Source organism: Talpa europaea (genome assembly GCF_964194135.1).
Source record: "Talpa europaea genome assembly, chromosome: 12".
Lineage (NCBI taxonomy): Eukaryota > Metazoa > Chordata > Mammalia > Eulipotyphla > Talpidae > Talpa > Talpa europaea.
Genome location: NC_140079.1, coordinates 36,453,451 through 36,472,132, shown reverse-complemented (window position 1 = coordinate 36,472,132; position 18,682 = coordinate 36,453,451). Strand labels below are relative to the sequence as shown.

At 40.6% G+C, this 18,682-nt stretch overlaps 1 protein-coding gene across 2 annotated transcripts in view; it reads right to left on the bottom strand.

Moving 5' to 3' along the window:
- Positions 1 to 14,839, bottom strand: part of PDGFD (platelet derived growth factor D) — a gene marked incomplete at its 3' end in the record, with an annotated part of 247,675 nt that extends 232,836 nt beyond the window's left edge. For both annotated transcript variants that reach the window (XM_084251626.1, XM_084251627.1), the window contains exon 1: positions 14,687 to 14,839. In XM_084251626.1, coding sequence (XP_084107752.1) covers positions 14,687 to 14,810 — 124 coding nt within the window. In that variant the 5' untranslated portion in view covers positions 14,811 to 14,839. The remainder of the gene's footprint in view (positions 1 to 14,686) is intronic.
- Positions 14,840 to 18,682: the final 3,843 nt, after the last annotated feature.

Sequence of the window (18,682 nt, the reverse complement as noted above, 5' to 3'; positions counted from 1 at the left end):
TTTTTTTTTAGATGACAATAAACAAAAGTAACCAGAAACATCAATTGTTTCAAATGAATATGAATATCAAATGGATATTGACATTTGAAAACAAAATATAAATTGCATAAAACTTGCTTGTGTTGGATTACTAAAACTCCTAAAAAGTGACTCAGTCAATTTCAACATATTGCATCAAAGAGGTAGAAAAATAGTGTCATAAATTATATCTTGTTTTTATGCTGTAAAAACACCAGTCATAACTTGTTTTTATTTAAATAAATGATGCTAAGATGTTGTGTTGTCCAAATCAGTAATGACTAGCCACATATGGCTGTGAAGTACTGAAATGTGGCTAGTCCAAAATAGGATGCAAATACGCCAAAGTATACATTTTGAAGGCTCGTTATGATACAAAGATAAAAAGAAATTTCAAATTTTAAAATATTATCAAACAGTGAAATTATAATATTTGGTTATAGATTTCTCTACAATCTATTATTTAACTTAATTTCATACATTTCTTTTTAATACTTTCTGTATCTACTAACATTTTTATGGGAGCAGTGGGAGAGACAGGAGAGGTCTGCTGCACCGTATGTGGGTTAGCTCCCCGGCCAGGATCGAACTCAGGCCGGCACAGCTGCAAGAGCTTGAGATTTAACTCCTAGGCCACCAGGGAGGCCCATATTTATATTTTAAAACAATGACAGCATAGCAACAACTGGATTCAATTTCAGCGCAGAAATCCAAGTGGAATTCCCTGATTTTGTTTTAATCTCCAAATTTCTAATAATCCTGTAAATATTTCATCTAGCTATATCTCTTTTATGTTATTTCACCTATGATAGTCATGCTATATCGTCATTGTACTTAAATACATCATATTATTTCAACATATGCTCCACACTAATAGGTATGCTGTGGATAGTAACTACTATTACTTAATTAACACCATAATTATTGCCATATCACTTTTAATACTTTTGTGCCAGAATCTAGTAGAAACTGTCAAACAGTGGACTCACAACAAAATTTCATAAAACAATCAAATGAATAAACCTAATAGAGAGCAAATGCACAAATGACACCTAGGTTAAGGGAAATTTTAAAGAATCAACAAAAATACAAAGAAATAGGCCCTTAATCTTATGTGAAAAAATAGTGAAGATCTGGAGTCACAACTTTCTAGATATTTTGATATGGAACTAGAGCAAACATAAGGCTTATTAGACTAGAAAATTCTGAAATGCAGAGATGTAAATGGATCATTATTAAACTGGTCAATGTCAATACAGATTTACTAGTCAAGGAACGCTATGCATAGTTTGAAAACTGGGCTTAACAAATAAAGGCATTCAACACCTCATCTTGATATCAAAGATGCTCTGTTAGTATCCTGAGGGTGCTGTAACAAACTGCTCCAATTTACTGGCTTAAAATGACACTCATTCACTCTCTTATAGTTATGGAGGCCAGGAGTCTGAAATCATTTCAATGAGCCAAAACCAAGTTATTGGCAGAGTTTTGCACCCTTTCTTGCCTCTTCCAGCTGCAGGTGGGCTGCCGGCATTCCTTGGCTTGTGGTGGAAACACTCACATCTCTGGGGTTACACTGTCTTCTCCTCTTCTGTTTGTGTCAATTTCTCCCTGCCTCTCTCCTACAAGGATAATTGTGATGGCATTTGTGCCCACCCAGACAACCAGGAAAATCTCCCCAGTACAAGACCCTCAATTACATCACAGCTGCAAAATCTTTGTAATATAAGGAAGCATTTAAAGGAGGCAGAATTAGGACCTCAGCTGTTTTGGGGGCCACTATTCAGTCTAGTACAGACTCTAATACATAGCTTTCCAAGCTGCCCGTAAGTATTCATTAAAAACATACACTTTTTTTTAAAGATTTATTTATTTATTTTATACAAGAACCGGGGTACAGGTGAGAAGTGTGGGAGGGTGAGAGGATTCACCAGAACCAGAGCGGAGAGCAGAACAGGCAGACGGAGCAATGACACTGCTGAGGGGAGCAGTGGGCGAGGCAGGAGAGGTCTGCTGCGCCATGTGGGGTTCTCCCTGGCAGGCAGGGAATGAAACCGGCGCTGCAGAGGCTGCGGACAGCTTCGCAGCACAGCGCTCAACCGCTGCGCCACCGGGGAGGCCCAAAATGCACACTTTTATATACAATTTTTATTAATGTTGGATGAAATACAACCAACCTTTTATGCATCAGTTATGTGGCTACTGCACACCAATATTTGAACACAGTTCAGTATCTTGGTAGTAAGCTGGAAATTTTCCCTACATTTTCACAATGCTTAACCACTCTGCCCTGTGTCTCATAAGAATCTCAGAAACTGCAACATTGTGAAAGGATCTGACTTCACATTACTGCTTTTGTCCTCCAAAGTAACTTATTTTTTTAATTTATTTTATTTATTTATGCATACAAGAACAGGGGTATATGCCAGAAGTGTGGGAGGATGAGACAATTCACCAGAGACAGAGTGGGGAACAGAACAGGCAGACTGACGAAATGCACTGCTGAGGGGAGCAGCGTGAGAGACAGGAGAGGTCTGCTGCGACAAGTGAGTTAGCTCCCTGGCTGGGTATCAAACTTGTGCTGCAGTGGCTGCACATAGCTTCATAGCACTGAGGCTTAAACCCTTGTGCCACCAGGGAGGCCAAAAGTAACTTATTTTTGATAAAGTCATTCACCTGGCAAGTAATGAGAAACCTTTAGGGATCTCCTGCCATGTTCAGTATGTTTTTCCCCCAAATTGCTGGCATGAGTTGTGCACATGCATTTGTTGTTTGGACATGATTTTCAAATAATCAATGTTTTCAAATTAGACTTTCATAAATTTTACACATGCCTATAAACTGGCTTCATAAAAGGGCACAAAGCAATATAATAGTAATATAATAATCTTAGAATTTTTTTTCAAAAGATTTCAATTGTATCTAAAGTTTATTGAGTTAACATAGACTAGAACCATTATTCTCAACTTGTTTTTTTGATGTAGTTGGAAAATAAGAAATTTCACTAGTTTAATTTGCATTCCCAACCAAGAGAGGGAATAAAATAAGATGCACAAAGCTGTCTTTTTTCCTACTGTCACCTAGTGTTCAAATAATGTATTGCACATTCCATATTATAAAGTGAAATCACAGTGGGTTTATAAGAGTATTTGTATTTGTTTGTATGAGTCAGGAAGAAGAGAAAAACCTGAAGAGAGAAATTTTTTTTATTATTTATGTATACAAGAACTGGGGTACAGGCCAGAGGTTCGGGGGGTGAGAGGATTCACCAGAGACAGAGTGGGGAACAGAACAGGCCGACTGACTGAAATACACTGCTGAGGGGAGCAGCAGGTAAGACAGGAGAGGTCTGCTGCGCCATATGGGTAGCTCCCTGGCCGGGGAGCAAACTCATGCTGCAGAGGCTGTGTATAGCTTCATAGTGCTGTGCTTAATCCCTTGTGCTACCAGGGAGGCCCAATAATAATAACAACTTAACCAATAAGGAATGTATGTTTCAATCTTCAAATAATATTGTGTTCAACAATATTAATTAATAATTTTCCCCAACAAAACATTAGGATAGATGATTTATAGTTATCATTTGGTCAACAGGATAGAATCTTTAAAAAAAAAAAAAAAACTAAAACTTTAGGCATGTGTGTGGGCACTCATATAGCCACCTTGTCCTATGTATGTTATTTACATACATATCTAATCTCTCCAGTCTAAGTACACATTTTAACAGATTTGTGCCTTAGGCTTAGCTGTTCCTACCTCTTTGCTCTAAGCAGAGTTTTGCAAGGAGTCAGTGCTCAGTAAACACTACAAATGAGTAGTGTTTGTTTACTGCAATTGAGTTTGGTGAAAAGTAGTTAACTAAAGAATGGAATTAAAACTATAAAGCCACACTGGTTCTTACTTAGGTATTTAAATAATCTCTCCAATCTCTGTACTTAAACTAAATTCCAAATAAATCTCATATTATTTATTTTTTATTTTTTTTAAGATTTTTATTTATTTATACAAGCACTGGGTACAGTCAGAAGCGTGGGAGGGTGAGAGAATTCACCAGAGCCAGAGTGGGGAACAGAACAGGCAGACTGACGAAATACATGGCTGAGGGGAGCAGCAAGTGCAGTGTGGCAGGAGAGGTCTGCGTGCCCTGTGGGACACTCACTGGAGGCCGGGGATTGAACCGGCAGCTTTGCAGCCCAGTGCTCAACCACTGCACCACCAGGGAGGCCCGATATTATTTTTTTAAAGATTTATTTATGAATACAAGAACTGAGGTACAGGCCAGAGGTTTGGGGGCAGGGTGAGAGGATTTACCAGAGAAAGAGTGGGGAACAGAACAGGCAGACTGACTGAAATACACTTCTGAGGGTAGCAGTGGGCGAGTCAGGAGAGGTCTACTATGCCATTTGGGTAGCTCCCTGGCTCAGGCTCAAACTCCTGCTTCAGTGGCTGTATATAGCTTCATAGGTTGCATCTCAACCCCTTGTGCCACCAGGGAGGCCCACACGATATTATTTTTATATGTAATTATAAGTCTCTCAGAGGCTTTAGTTACACATCTAGCATCTTTATAAACGCACCTTTCACTTATCAGGGAACATATACTTTTCATTCCGTTCAACAGAAACTCGTTTAAGTCTCAGTTAAAACAAACAAACAAAAAAACAAAGCAAAACTACATAGTATGAACATGTTTTCTCTCCATAGATAAATCCATAAACTGAATGGAGATGCATTAATCTTTCCCTAATCTTCTACAGTAAATTTACCAGATTGAACTTTAAGACTATGGTCTTCATTATTAATTTGTTTTTACTTCTTTATTTTGAAGTCTGTTATTAAGTAGCAAAGTTTCCTGTAAAAATAACTCAAATACTAATTCTGAAAAGGAAAGATAAACCAAAAGAATTCACTCTAGTCAGTGTATCTGTGGGGATTATTTTCCCTTGACAGGCTGTTGAAATTTTCACATTTCATTGACAATAGTGAAAAATTAACCACATACAAATTAACCACATAAGCCATGTTTATGCTTAAGGCAACAATCTAAAGGTACGTGTGATTGGCATTCTCAACAGTCTTTTGGAAACAAAACTAATTCTTCACACCAAGCCACCAAGCGCTCTTTATACCAGCTGTGAAAGCACTCTGCCATGTCACAAGAAATATCATGTGGCTTTATCATTCACCCACATCCCTGGATATCACTCACTTTGCAAACATGAAAATACATGTTTGCATGTTCATGATGCATGCATTTCAGGCAGTGTTTCTCTCTTGCCTCCCTGCTTCTACATTTCATGCTGCTGGATGCTGTACAAGCTCCTGAAGCTTAGTGTGCACAAATTACTTTTTCCATTTCCATGATCTTCTGTTATCTGTTTTGCCTATTCTTTCCCATATCTTGTTCAATATATTCCAGTATTCCCCCAATAACGGACAGGAACCTGATGGTTCCCCTAGATTCAGTTTAAATATCCTTATTCACATTTTTTACAATCTGAGAGTGGTCTAGTTATCAGTCATAGAAAAGGAAAATACCAATTGATTAATTGATGTTGCATCAGTACATAAATATCACTACAGGCTTTATGGTGAAAATATTTGGGGAACAAAAAAAGGGCTCCAGCAGGCAAGCACTGGAAGTCAGGAAACACTACATGAGCGGTCACCATTCCTTTATTTAAGATGTGATAGCTGGTCAGTGTGTTCTTTCAGCAGTTCTTCCTAAATCATTGTAGCATGTCTGGGAGAACAAAGGGGGAGTGAGGATTAATACTGTTAAGAAGTTTGTCATTGGATCAACAACCTGATATTTAAAAACATATTTTATTCTGAGGTCTACTGAATTGGAGAGCTTACTTCAAGTACCACCAGTGAGTCATGGTGAGATTGAAGTTTACATGGTGATAAAATGAAGAGAAACAGTAAAACAGCTTGTAAGAGCTGTGGGAGGGCCCAAGGGAATGTCATCATCCCTGTTGGTTGAGGGGCTGTAGCCTATAAAAGAGGGACATTTAATGACAGAAGAGCTGTGAGCCATATAGATTTAGGTCATCAGGCTGAAGGGGTATGAAAGAGGTGAAGTTGTGCAGAGAAGAAGAACCAGGAGCATACTCCTTTACACAAAGACTGAGAAGATGTCTGCTTGTAAAAGCAGTGCTGCCTCCAATCTTAGCAAAAGGATGCATAAAGTGGGTCTACACTGCTATTGTTACTGCTGTGTTCAACTGAGCCAGTAAGGAGATAAATGTACATATAGGCTCTCTGACTATGTTTGTCTATCTCTCTGTCATCTACCTGCCCATCTATTACCTATTATCTCACTATTGATCTATCATCCATTTCTGTATCATCTATACCTATCCTTTGATCTATCCATTCATTGATAGTCTACTATCCATTAATCATCCATTATCTATGTATTTATGTTCCTATGTGTCTATCTATATTCTACCTATCAATCTCAATCAATCGATCAATCACAACACAATAACCCAAGTTATTTCATTAAGCAGTTGCTTTTCATTTTTTAGCCAAAGAACTGGATCAGCCCCTCACTTCAACCTAAGAACATTCACGTGGACTTTCTAATCTAGCAACCAGTAAACTATAGCCTGCAGACCCACTGCCCATTTTTGTAAATAATGCTTCATTTGCTTATACCCACACCCACTTTTTATGTCATTATTAGGGCAGCCTTCATGCTACAATGGCAGAGTTGAGCAGCTGCAACTGAAACTTAATGTTTTAAAAAGCCTAAAGTATTTATTATCTGGCCCTTTATGGAAACAGGCAGCCAACCTTTGCTCTTATCCAACCTTTTGATTTTATTTTTCAGCTAAAATAAGCAAGTTTGGTAAATGTGTTTGCTATGTCTTAATTGAAGTTATTAAAAATCCCAAAGCCAGTAAGATCTCTTCCAAAGTGATAATAAAATCCTTGTTCACTTCCCTCTTGACTAACATAAATTAGTTACCACTAGAAAAATGGTAATAATAACTTATTATCATCCAGACTCCAATTGTTCTTTTTCACAAGGTAGTCCTCTTAAGAGTTGTCAATGTTTTAGTTGAAATACATATAAACTTAAATTACTTACCACTACTTCCACCATATGATCTTGGCAAACTTATCCAACATGTAGCCTATACTTTTTTCATGATTCTAGGACATGATTAACATGCCAACAACTTTTCTGGATTGTAATAAAGTAATTCCTTCATGGCACATAAAAACAGGTTGCATTTTAGTCCATTTGTACTGCTTTAACAAAGAACTGGATCAAGGGATCTCTCTGGTTCCCTTTGACAAGGGCACTAATCTCACTTATGAAGGCTCCACCCTCACATCTCAATCAACTCCTAATGCCCCCACCTCATTACACAATCACATTGAAGGTTAGGGCTTCAACATACACATTTTGGTGAAAGTTGTATTCAATAAGAAGCTAAAGCTAGCTGTGCTTCCTTAGGACTTATGAATGCTTTTCAAAGTCTGAATATAAAAGAAGCAACAGGGAAATGATTAGAGTCACTTCTCAGAGCTAGCAGTAGTAATAACCAGTGCTATTCTCTGTTCTAACACCATGCTTCTGTTCTGCTGTGGATATGGAAACCACATAAGCAATGGGATAGAATTCCAAAGCAAATGGTCTCTTGGTGTTTACCAAATGGAATCTATGAATTTACTTATACACTTGGTGATGCTGATTTTGGTTTTTAAATAGATTTGTTGCATATTTATTACTTCACTTGGCCGCATTTTATATACCACAGGTTGCTGAGTAGCCAAATTCCGTAAAAGTCGGCTTTTTGCTATATTGCTTATTAAATGTTCAAGTGAAAGGTAGAATTGGTCAGCATTTTCTTACATTGGATCTGAAGTGACTTGTTCAAAACAAATACAATGTGTTCCCTAACCCCAACCCTAACCCTAGCCCTAATGTTAAATGTGGTACTTTTGAGCACTTATATAGGCAAAGCATTGCATTTAACATTAATGTATTTTCATAAATACCAAAAAGTGCTCAAGAAAAACACCTAAAATCTGAGAAAAGACCATTCCTCTTAGTGAAAGTCAATTCATGAGTCTTTGCTGTGCTAGACATTCTTGTCTTTTAATCATACAAATCCACCCACCTGCACAACGCATAAATGACAAAAAATATACAGTATGAGCCTAGCAACATTAAAGCTAACCCTGTTGAAAAGCAGATAAAAAAATATATTAATACATGCATCACTGATGCTTGTAAAAAATAGGTGTACTTCATCCTTGTTCTGGAGGAAATTCTTCACAAGATACTCCTTCCTTAAGTGCACTTGTGCACTCCAGCATCTCGTGGGCTTCATCCTTTATTTATGACTTAACATTTGGTCCTGAAATACTGGATGGGGAGGCAGAACATTTTTGCTGCAACATTTATCTTGGATTCTTTCCTTTTTGCTGTTATACATTAGTCCCCTGTAGCTTTTGGTACAAACTCCTTCATATATAAGTTTATATAAAAATGCTTTTAAATTGCATTAATACTAAAAGGCAGAAGTTTAAAGTAAGTTAAAATGCTGTCAAACAGTAGACAGATAGCTTTCATTACTTGCCTGATCCTACTGAGACCTCATATACAGGTAACACAATCTAATGTCTGGCATTCTCAGCTGTGAGAGGGGTGTCCAGGTGAGGGGACTGCAGTTGCAGGGATGTCACAGGGCACTGGGCATCTAATGCATGGAGATTTAGGGCTAGGAATGTCAGATGTGTCTTCCATTATCAAGTGAAACAATTCTATGTCTATGTCCAAGGTGCCCTAGGCTATGACAGTTTAGGAGGGCTGGTACTGCTCACAGCACTTACTTGCCTGATTTCTTGGGAAACACAGCACTGGATATGCAAACACAGAATGGATAAGATTTTTCTCCAGGTTAAATCTCAATAGTTCCGGTTGCCCTCAAGTAATGGACAGACTCTCCAACTTTACACCCCAGGTCTTTCACTAAGAAACAATGGCTTTCCATTTGTTCTCATCTCCAAATCTCAGAAAGATCTAGTCTTTCTGCTAGGACACTCCTCCCTCTTCCTAACTGCCCCAAACTTCTTACCTTCTCCTCACCCTTAATTCTCCAGTTCAATCATCACTTCCTCCATGAAGCCTTCTCTGACTCTCAAATCTATAGTAGGTGCTTTCATTCATTATAGTAGGTCCTCCCATTCATTCCCTCTGATCTCCTATCCCACGACACAGTGCTATCATATTTCTTTTTTTTTTTCCAAGCAAAAGGCCTATGATGACTTAAACATGAGAAAGAGAAATGCAGAGAGATACATGTGGAATTGTTCTGTTAAAGATGAAGGTGAAGAACAAGAAGCTGCAGGTGTTCAGACTTCCCCAAACTCCCACACTGACCTAAGTTACTTCTTGGGAATCTCTTGGCTCCTCAGAAGGCATCAAACAGTTTCAATAGACTGGAACTAACTACTTGTTGTCTATATTGCCCACTAGGCTGTACGCGCCAAAAAGGCAGAAACAGTTCATGTTTCATTGATAATGTACTAGATTGCCAAGTACTGAGCACAGGAACTGGCAGACACTAGAGATAAAACAAATAATAAGTGAATAAAATGAACAGTAGTTACAGCAGGTATTTGCATGTATATCCCAGGAGAAATAGCTATTTGTATGTTAGTTTTTATTCTTTCCTCTTCAGAGGACAGTCCAGAACTAGTCAAGGATCACCTGTAAAGAGCTCAAACTCTATCTCACTCACTTTGTCCTAAAGCTAGTTTGGTCCTTTGTGAAAGACCAGCGTGTGACCTAAGTGGCATGGCATCCATGAGCCAAACATCCTATTTCACTTAGAAGAGAGTCCTATTTTAATAAAAGAAAGAATTTTATTAATTCAGGAAGTACTGTTGAATACTCATCAGATCAATTCAGCAAAGAACATTCATGAGTAAATGCCAGGAGGAAAATTATTTGCATTTTGACTCAGCTTTCAAGGATGGAGACATAAATACATATACCCTTTCAGACTCTTAGACTGATGGGACTTGGGGACTATAATCTGCTCAAGTGTCCCCCAGGAAAACATGCTTCTTATTGGTTATTAGAAAAAAGTGATTGTGGGGACATTGCTCCATTGTTTGACTGTACTGTCTGATACAATAAAGCTTTACTTTCAGTTCCTGCAAAGGGAAATTCTACAGATGAAAATCACTATCATTTAACAAATACACCATGGACACTACTGTAAGCAAAACCTAGTAGCACTTTCTACTACAGAGTATGTGTACATCTGGCTATACTTGTCTCCCTCTTTTTAAAAAAAAAAAATTAACACTCTATTATATCAATCTCAGGAACATTTCAAATTTAAGATTACTTATACCCAAAAACTCCTCCCTCTCCCTGCATCCCTTACGTCTTTCCTTCCCTTAATCCCTACTCCTTCCCCTTAACCTCAGAAACCTCACTTTGGTTATCAATGACCTAAAGTTTAAAATTATTTCGCTTTGTCAGTTCATCTGCTTTGTTCCTTATATTCCTATATATGTAAAATGGTCCAATATTTGTTTTTATGTTTCTGACTTACATTACTTCACCAAAGCCTCTTGAATTCTTCCACTTTCAAATAAATGGTAACATCTCATCTTTCTTCACAGCTGAGTATTATCCACTGTGTGGGTAGACTTTATCTTTTTGATCCAATCTCTACCAGTGGACCCTTATACTCTTCCCAAATTCTAGCTATTATAAATATCGCTGCAATAAATATTGTGAAGCATATAATTTTTTAAGTTGCTGATTTCATATTTTTCAGATTGATAGCCATAAGAGGATATCATTTTTATTTTTTGAAGATAAGTCAGAACACCTTCCAAAATCTGATTCTTAGCTTTCAGATACTTTAAAAATCATTTATTTCTATTGTTCTCTCTTTTGTAGCCTTTGCTTTACACTCCAATTTTTGCAATGAGGTCAATGTGTTGTCAGCAGTGATGAAGATAGAAACCTATGTTATTTTAGAAGCAAGTAGACTACTAAAATTTCAGACTGCAATTACCAAAACTGCAGGCCTATCACTACATAATGATAATGTAATAGATAATTCAAGAACTGGCATGTTAAACAACCAAACAGAACTAAATTTAGAATCATTTACCACCAACACCTGTACTTTCTGAAAGGAACAAAAGGTCAAGAAAATAAAGAGTGTATCTGTAGTCTTAACTTCCTAGGCAGGAAGTTCTATCTAGTTAGGTTTAAAAATAAGCAAGTAATACTGTCAGTTAATTGCCCCCTTTACACTTCTTGATTCACAGTCTGAACTATATCAGTTGTGACCAGTTATTACAAAAGCACTAAATCTTCAGGCACTACTATAAGAAAATATGGGTGCCATTGCTGAGTTAAGATTTTTCACTTTGCTGAGAGGAGTTCACAAATGAGTATCAAGAGTAAATCAATTTGAGAAAGAATAATAAATAAATATGATATAAGGAAGGGTAAACATTCAACTTACTGCAAATGATTCTATTTTAATCCTTCTTAGCTGTAGAACCTAGTTTCCTCCTGGAGAAGGGACCTCATTGACTCCCCTCCTCCACTGGGCCAACTATTCTGCAGGGAAGGTCTCTGCTGATATTCCTTTTAGACTAAGGATACCTTGTGCTAGAGAGTTTTGGAATGCCAGGAGACCACTGCAGACCAATGTCTTACATTGGGTAGAAGGAGATTATCATTCAACAGCACAAAGACTTCATTTCTGTATCATTTGTTAGTTATTCCATTGATATAAGGCTACTAGGTCCAGGTAGATCAAAAACAAGTTTTTGGCATGCATTTGGACAGGATCCAAAACTCTATACCCCAGACAGGGACAAACATGTTCCTTTCTCCACCTACCATCAGGTGACAAGTCAGCAGGGACAAAAGGATAGCGCTCTTTGAAGACTGTGCCACTATTAGTTAGTGGTTTCTAAAACCTTATTCAAGGGTCATGTCCAAATTGTGATTTCCTGTCATTTATGACCCGGAGGCCTGATCTCCTAAAGACCCTCAATTTAATATTCAGGATTTTTTTTCTTCTGTGCTTTGCCTTATTATATTTGATGTCCACATACTCACCCAAGTTTAACCCCAGAATTAATCTGACAAAAAGAACAACAATATTGTCAATTTTAACGAGCTATTAGGGAACTTTGGGAGTGCAAATTGAAAATGTCCAGAATCCTAACAAGTAGTAAGTTATTAGTTTCTCTCATCAGCTCAGCAGTTATCATTAAGATTTTCCAGACGATGTCTAGACTTTTCCAAAGAATGTTTATTCTTATTCTTTCACCAAACTCTACAGCAATGTTTCACAACCTTTTTTATTTTTTTTTCCCCCATCATCATCAATCCCCTTTAAGGTCTTGTTAGATATTTTTTTTTTTTTTTCCTAACCACATTCCCTCCCCAGGAAATGCTGATGCTGCAGATACACTAGTGTATCTTTTTATAAGTGCTGCCCTTTGGTGCACCACATGCCATTGTAATAGCTAAGCATTTCTCACTCCCTAAAATCTGATTTCATCTCTTTGAGGGCAATACTACCTGTCTCTGAGAATGCATATTCTGAAACATTTAAGAATAAACTGGCTTTTGAAAATTTTTCAAACTAACAAGCTATTATGAGTATTTCTTTTACTTTGTATTTAATATTAAAAAAAATTGCACTACCTTTCTTCAATTTCCTAGACTTGTTTATAAAATAAGATTGACATTGAGAAAAGTATTGAGTAATCTGAAGCAATCAAAATGTGTGTGTGTGTGTGTGTGTGTGTGTGAGAGAGACAGAGAGAGAGAATGTGCTGTTAGAGTAACAGCAAAACAGCTTTAGCTGAAATGTGAAGGACAAAATTGAGTTTAGTTTTTAAAAATTTGGTAAACCAAAATGTATCTCATATAGACTAGATAGACTAGATATAGAGTTTTACTGATTAAAACTAAAATGAAATGACTGTTTTCCAAAAAGGAAAAATATTAGCTGAGCATGACCTGGTTTCAGTGGGAATCTTGGGTAAATGGGCAATAGTTACATATTTCTCATTTTCTGTCCTTGACTTCTTGTAACTGATACTTAGGAGGCTAAGGATTACAAAATTATGGCTATGAAGTCATGCAAATTATAAATGGTATTTGACTCTATGCAGCTAAAAGGGCATAAAATACAGACATTAACAAATTTGAAAACTCAATGGAAGAAGATAGTCTCTGGGGTAAACATTAAGGGGTGAAACAAAACTTGAGACAATCTTTTTTCCAACGCTTAATAAGAAAAAAAATTGTGCTTTAAAAAAGATAGAGGGTTATCAAAAGGCACTGCTGGGATATTTTGTATCAAAACACTATGATAATGTAATTCTACAAATATAGGGTGATCTTCTGGCAAGATACTGACCTGTGGCTTCCCTGTGCACCCCTCACACACCCAAACCACTACAAGTGAGGGAGAATTCTGAAACCCGTGTCAATGTGGCATCAGAAAATAGAAAAAAAAATTTTTTTCTTTGCTTGTTTCAGAGTTCAAACGGCTTTCAGTGAAGTCCAAATGGAGGTTATACCAAAGAGAGACACTGCCACGCGAAAAAGATGGATGATGTGAATTTCCCCAACAGTCCAATGTTTCCTCAAACTCAAACAGTGAAAGCATTAAAAATAGCGGGTGGTTTTCTCAATGGATGTGTTAGAACTTTAAGACCAAGGCCTAGAGAACAATACTGATGAAGGGGGAATAAAACAGCTCTAGGCTAGCTCAGGTAGAGGGCTAAAAGGGCTGCCATACCTGGCAACATCGCCTGGAGTTGAGAATGGAGGAATAAATCAACTTGAGATCTGGGTGGCTGCCCCAAAAGTAAATGAACCCAATTAAAGTCTCCAGGACCCAGTGACCCAGGTGTCCTCAGAGGTTGAGGAAAACAAACAAACCGGCCTGCCCGGGATTGGCAAGGAGAGCGTTTAAAGGGCTTTGCTGCTTGCCAACAGCTGGAAAGTCTCCGTGCAAGGAAACCAATCTGTGGGGCAGATGAAACCTCGGGAAACCCTGCTTTCCCGGACTGGGAGTTTCCGAGCCACGCTGAACCCCAATGGGAAAGTCACTTTGGGGACAGCACACCGGCATGTCTTGCAAATGAGTAATAGGTAAGTCGTGACATTGTTCCACCTATGTCTGAGGGGCTGAAACGCACTATTCCCTCTCCGCCCCCCCTCCCCCCGACTAAAAAAATAAATCACCCAGAGAAAGCCACTCTGGAGCCCCTGCACCCCGCACAAATGGCCCCTAGACCCTTCAAGTCCCATCAGCTAAGCGCCGGGCTGAGGGGCGGCGCGCCCGCAACTTTCCGCCACTCGGGGATCCTGCTGTGCGTGACTGACGGCCGGACACCCGAGGGCGCTTCCAGACGCCGAGGGCTGAGCCACCTGGTCCGTCCGCTCCCCTGTGCGCGCGCCGCACCCTCCGGCCCCTCTCTCGGGGCCGGGCACGGGCATGACCCCAGCCCCCGCCACTCACCAAAAGGTTCGCAAGACAGACGTGTTTTAAAAGAAGGAAAAGAACAACGCCAACCAAAAAAGTGATTTTCAAATTAAAAAAAAAAAAATAGATAGAAGGTCGAAGCTGGGGCCCCTTACCATCTCGCCTGAGGTGGGCGTTGCGCAAAGCCTTGATGGATGCGCCCTGCGGAGTGGCACTTGTGTCCCGATAGCTGCAAAAGTTGGCGCAGGCTAGGGTGTAGACGAGGATGAGCCGGTGCATTGGGAACCGCGACGTGGGGACAAGGTAGCTCCAAGAAAAAGCGGGGATCCGCTCCCGGCCGGCCGCGCTCGCCCCGCGCTCCCGGCCCGCGCTCGCCCCGCGCTGCCCGCGTTCCCCGCCGCCGCACTACTTGCCGCGCCTGCCCCAAACTTCCTGCATGCCGACTGGCGAGCGCGGGCGGCGGCCGCACTTCCTCGTGGGGCCGGGAGTTGATAAAGGGCCGCGGGACAAACAACAGGTTGGCGTCCGTTCGCCCCCTCCGGTGGCCGGCAGCTGCAGCACAGGCTGCGGCGGGGGGAGGCGCGGCGGCCGCGGCCCCGGAGCTGCGCGCACGCGGGTTCCCGCAGCCGCGCGCCAGCGCTCCTGCGCCCCAGGCCCCAGCGGCTGGGCCTCTGAGCATGCCCAGTCCCACCGGGCAGCCTTCCCCGACCTCGGCCTGACCCTGGAGGTTAGGCCTGGAAGGGCGCTGGGGACGTGGGGCCTAGGAAAGAGCAGCTGGTGGAAGCCCAGTGCTTTTCTGAAGTGGCCGGCCCATACCTGAAGCCAGGTGACACGGGTCCTGGCCTGTGAGGGGGTGCAGGGAAGCTGCAGTTGGAAATGTGCCATTCACAGTAAAGCAGATCAGGTCCCACTGAGATTTCACCAGGTGAGCAAGTGGAAAAGCACAGTCTTAAAGGAGCTGGTTCTGGGTGCTGACGCTGGTGAGTGTGACCTTAGCTGAGTCTGTTATAGAGCAGCCCCGATATTGAACGGGTTCCTGGCTGTAACAAGTCAAGGTTAAGGTTTTCAGGGACTGAAAAGAAAGGTCCTTCCTATCACACAGGGCTCTAGTTGTGCCGCCTGCCTGTGAAGAGAAGCCCACAGTACATGGTCATGGGTGTTTTTATACACCTGCTTCTGCACAGTAGAAAGGGCTGGAAGACAGGGTGGAGCTGAGCAAGGACAGACGGACAAGGTGGAAAAGCTAAGCGGACCTTGTGTTCTTGGTCTTCCCAATCCATAGGAAAAGACAGGAAACTTGCTGGCCTTTGGGCCTCCTTGCCTGGAACCAAGCCAGTAGCTGCCTCTGAATTCCAGGAACTTCTCCATCAGGCATCTACCCCCCAGGAAGGGGACTGTGCTTAAACACAGAGTGGGTCTAGACTGCTGCCCATTAGCTATGTCCCCTTGAGTAAATAATTTCATTTCTTTTTTTTTAAATTTTTTGATGATTTATTTATTTATCTATTTATTTATTTATTTATTTATTTATTTATTTATTTATTTATTTATACAGGCACCGTGTATAGTCAGAAGTGCAGGAGGGTGAGAGAATTCACCAGAGCCAGAGCTGAGAACAGAACAGGCAGACTGATGAAACAAACTGCTGAGGGGAGCGGTGGGCACAGCAGGAGAGGTCTGCAGGTCATGTGGGACCTTGCTTGCAGCAGGAGATCGAACCTGTGTGCAGAGGCTGCGGGCAGCTTCACAGCCCAGTGCTCAACAGATGTGCCACCAGGGGAGGCCTCAATAATTTCATTTCTTAAGCCTCCTTTGCTTTACTTGTAATAGGAGTGTAACAGGGTGGTCCCCAAGAAAGGGGGAGGTTCCAGGTTTCCTGCCCCACCCAAAAGGAGGGTGTAGCTGTGCAGAGAGAGATGAAGCTGCAGAGGAGACTGAAGAAGGAAAGAAGCAGAATGGAGACCTGGAGGAGGCACATGGAGCTGAGAGACATGTGACGAAACTATGCTTGCCTTTTGGTCATGGACTGGTTGAAACAGATGTGAGTGAGACTCATGGGGAGGTGACAATGGTGGTTTTTGTCTTGATTTTGATTTTGCTCTTTTCCTCCCAGGCTTGTCTGGTTGTTTCTGATCCTTTGCTGTGGGTCCCCACTGAAAGGTGCTTTAGACTTGTGGCAGGCTTTCAGACCTTGCTCTGGTCCACTAATGATAACAATAAAAGTCCCGCTTGGGTGGATTCTTACCCACGAGGGGATGGGTAAATTTGGGTACTTCATTTAGAAACTATATTCTTTGCCTTTCCTGTATTGTTTACTAATTGTATTAAAGTTCCTTTTCATTAAAGTCTCATGTTTTGTGTTGATGCAGCGGATGGCAGAAACTATTTACAGCAGGCAGGTTTGTGGGGTCTGGGGTGCCCCTCTCCCTGCCCTGTAACAGGAGGATAGCATGTCTTACTTTGTATGGTTGTGGTGAGAATTTTATGAACTTATTTTAGTGTATTGCTTTTTTGTAGCTAAATCCAAGTTTAGTTTATTTATTTAGTCATAGAAGAACTGGGTGTAGGTCAGAGTTGGGGGTATGTGTGTGAAAGGATTCACCAGAGACAGCATGGGGACCAGAACAGGCACATCTACTGAAATACACTGCTAAGGGGAACAGCAGGCAGAACAGGAGAAGTCTGCTGCACCTTATGTGGGGGATTAACTAAGGTCCTTGCAGTGATAGTGTTGAGACTTAACCCCTGTGCCATCACGGAGGCCTCTAAACCCAAATTTATATAAATTCTCATGAGACATAGAAATGGATGAGATCTAGAAAAGATATCTCTTGTCCTTTCCAGGCTTTCTAGCTCCTGAAACCCTGGGGTGCAGGATGTAAGTGACATCCATGCATCAAGGTCTGAAAGCAGCTGAGCAGGGTAAGAAGTTCAGGAAATATAGTCTTGACTATTACACCATCCAACTCTTGCCAGTATAACTGTGTTTTTTCTGCATACCCAAATATTACTGCGTTTCATCTACTAGCATTTTTGTCTAAAACAGTGTTTTTACAAATTGCAGATTTGTGGGTGGTGAAATTAATTTCAAGACCAGCTTTTTTTTTTTCCATTAAGACGTCATTGTTTTAGAACAGTTTTAGGTTCACAGCAAAATTGAGGGAAAGATTTAGAGCTTTCATAAATACCCTGTGGCCCACACATATGTAAGTTTCACCATTGTCAACATCCCCTTCCAGAGTGGAACATTTGTCACAATTGATAAACTTACACTGACACATCAGGAGCCCCCAAAGTTTACATGATAGTACACTTTTGGTTACATATGACACGCAGAGTTTACATTAAGTTCACTCTTAATGTTGTACATGGTATGGCCTTGGTCATACACATTCAGCATCGTTACCCTAAAAATCATTTGTGCTCCAGGACTGTTTTTTTTTTTTTAATTTTATAGAGGCATGTTTTATTATTTATATTTATTTATTTGTTTGTTTTTGTTTGGTTTACACATGCACTGGGTACAGTCAGAAGCACGGGAGGGTGAGAGAATTCACCAGAGCCAGAGCAGGGAGCAGAGCAGGCAGAAGGACCGAAGTACACTGCTGAGGGGAGCAGCGGGCCGCAGGAGAGGTTTGCGCGCCATGTGGGACCCTCCTCCGGTGGCCGGGGAGCAGCCGGGGATCGAACCGGTGCCGCAGAGGCTGCGGGCAGGTTCGCAACCCAGCGCTCAACCGCTGCGCCACTGGGGAGGCCCTCCAGGACTGTTTTTTAAATAAATCAGATGGAATAAAATGTCTTAGAAATTTAATTATCAGGGTCCACTACTTATAATAAAATTAAATATAATTTCATAAATATTTTGTTTCAAATACACACAGAGAAAGAGAAAGGGATATAAAAGTTATTTTTGTGGGGCATGGTCAAAAAGTTTGAAAGATCTAATTACATTGTCTAAAAATGTAATCAGTCCCTGAATTAGGCTCCAAATAGAAACATAATGTCTGGGGTTTTATTCATTCATTCATTCATTGAACTAGTATTGATTATAAGCGTTACTTTTTCCCTTTTGTCATGCTCTAGTTACAAAAGCCTGGGGCTAAATAGTGAACCTAAGAAATAGATAAGTTCTCTGATTCCTTGGAGTTTAC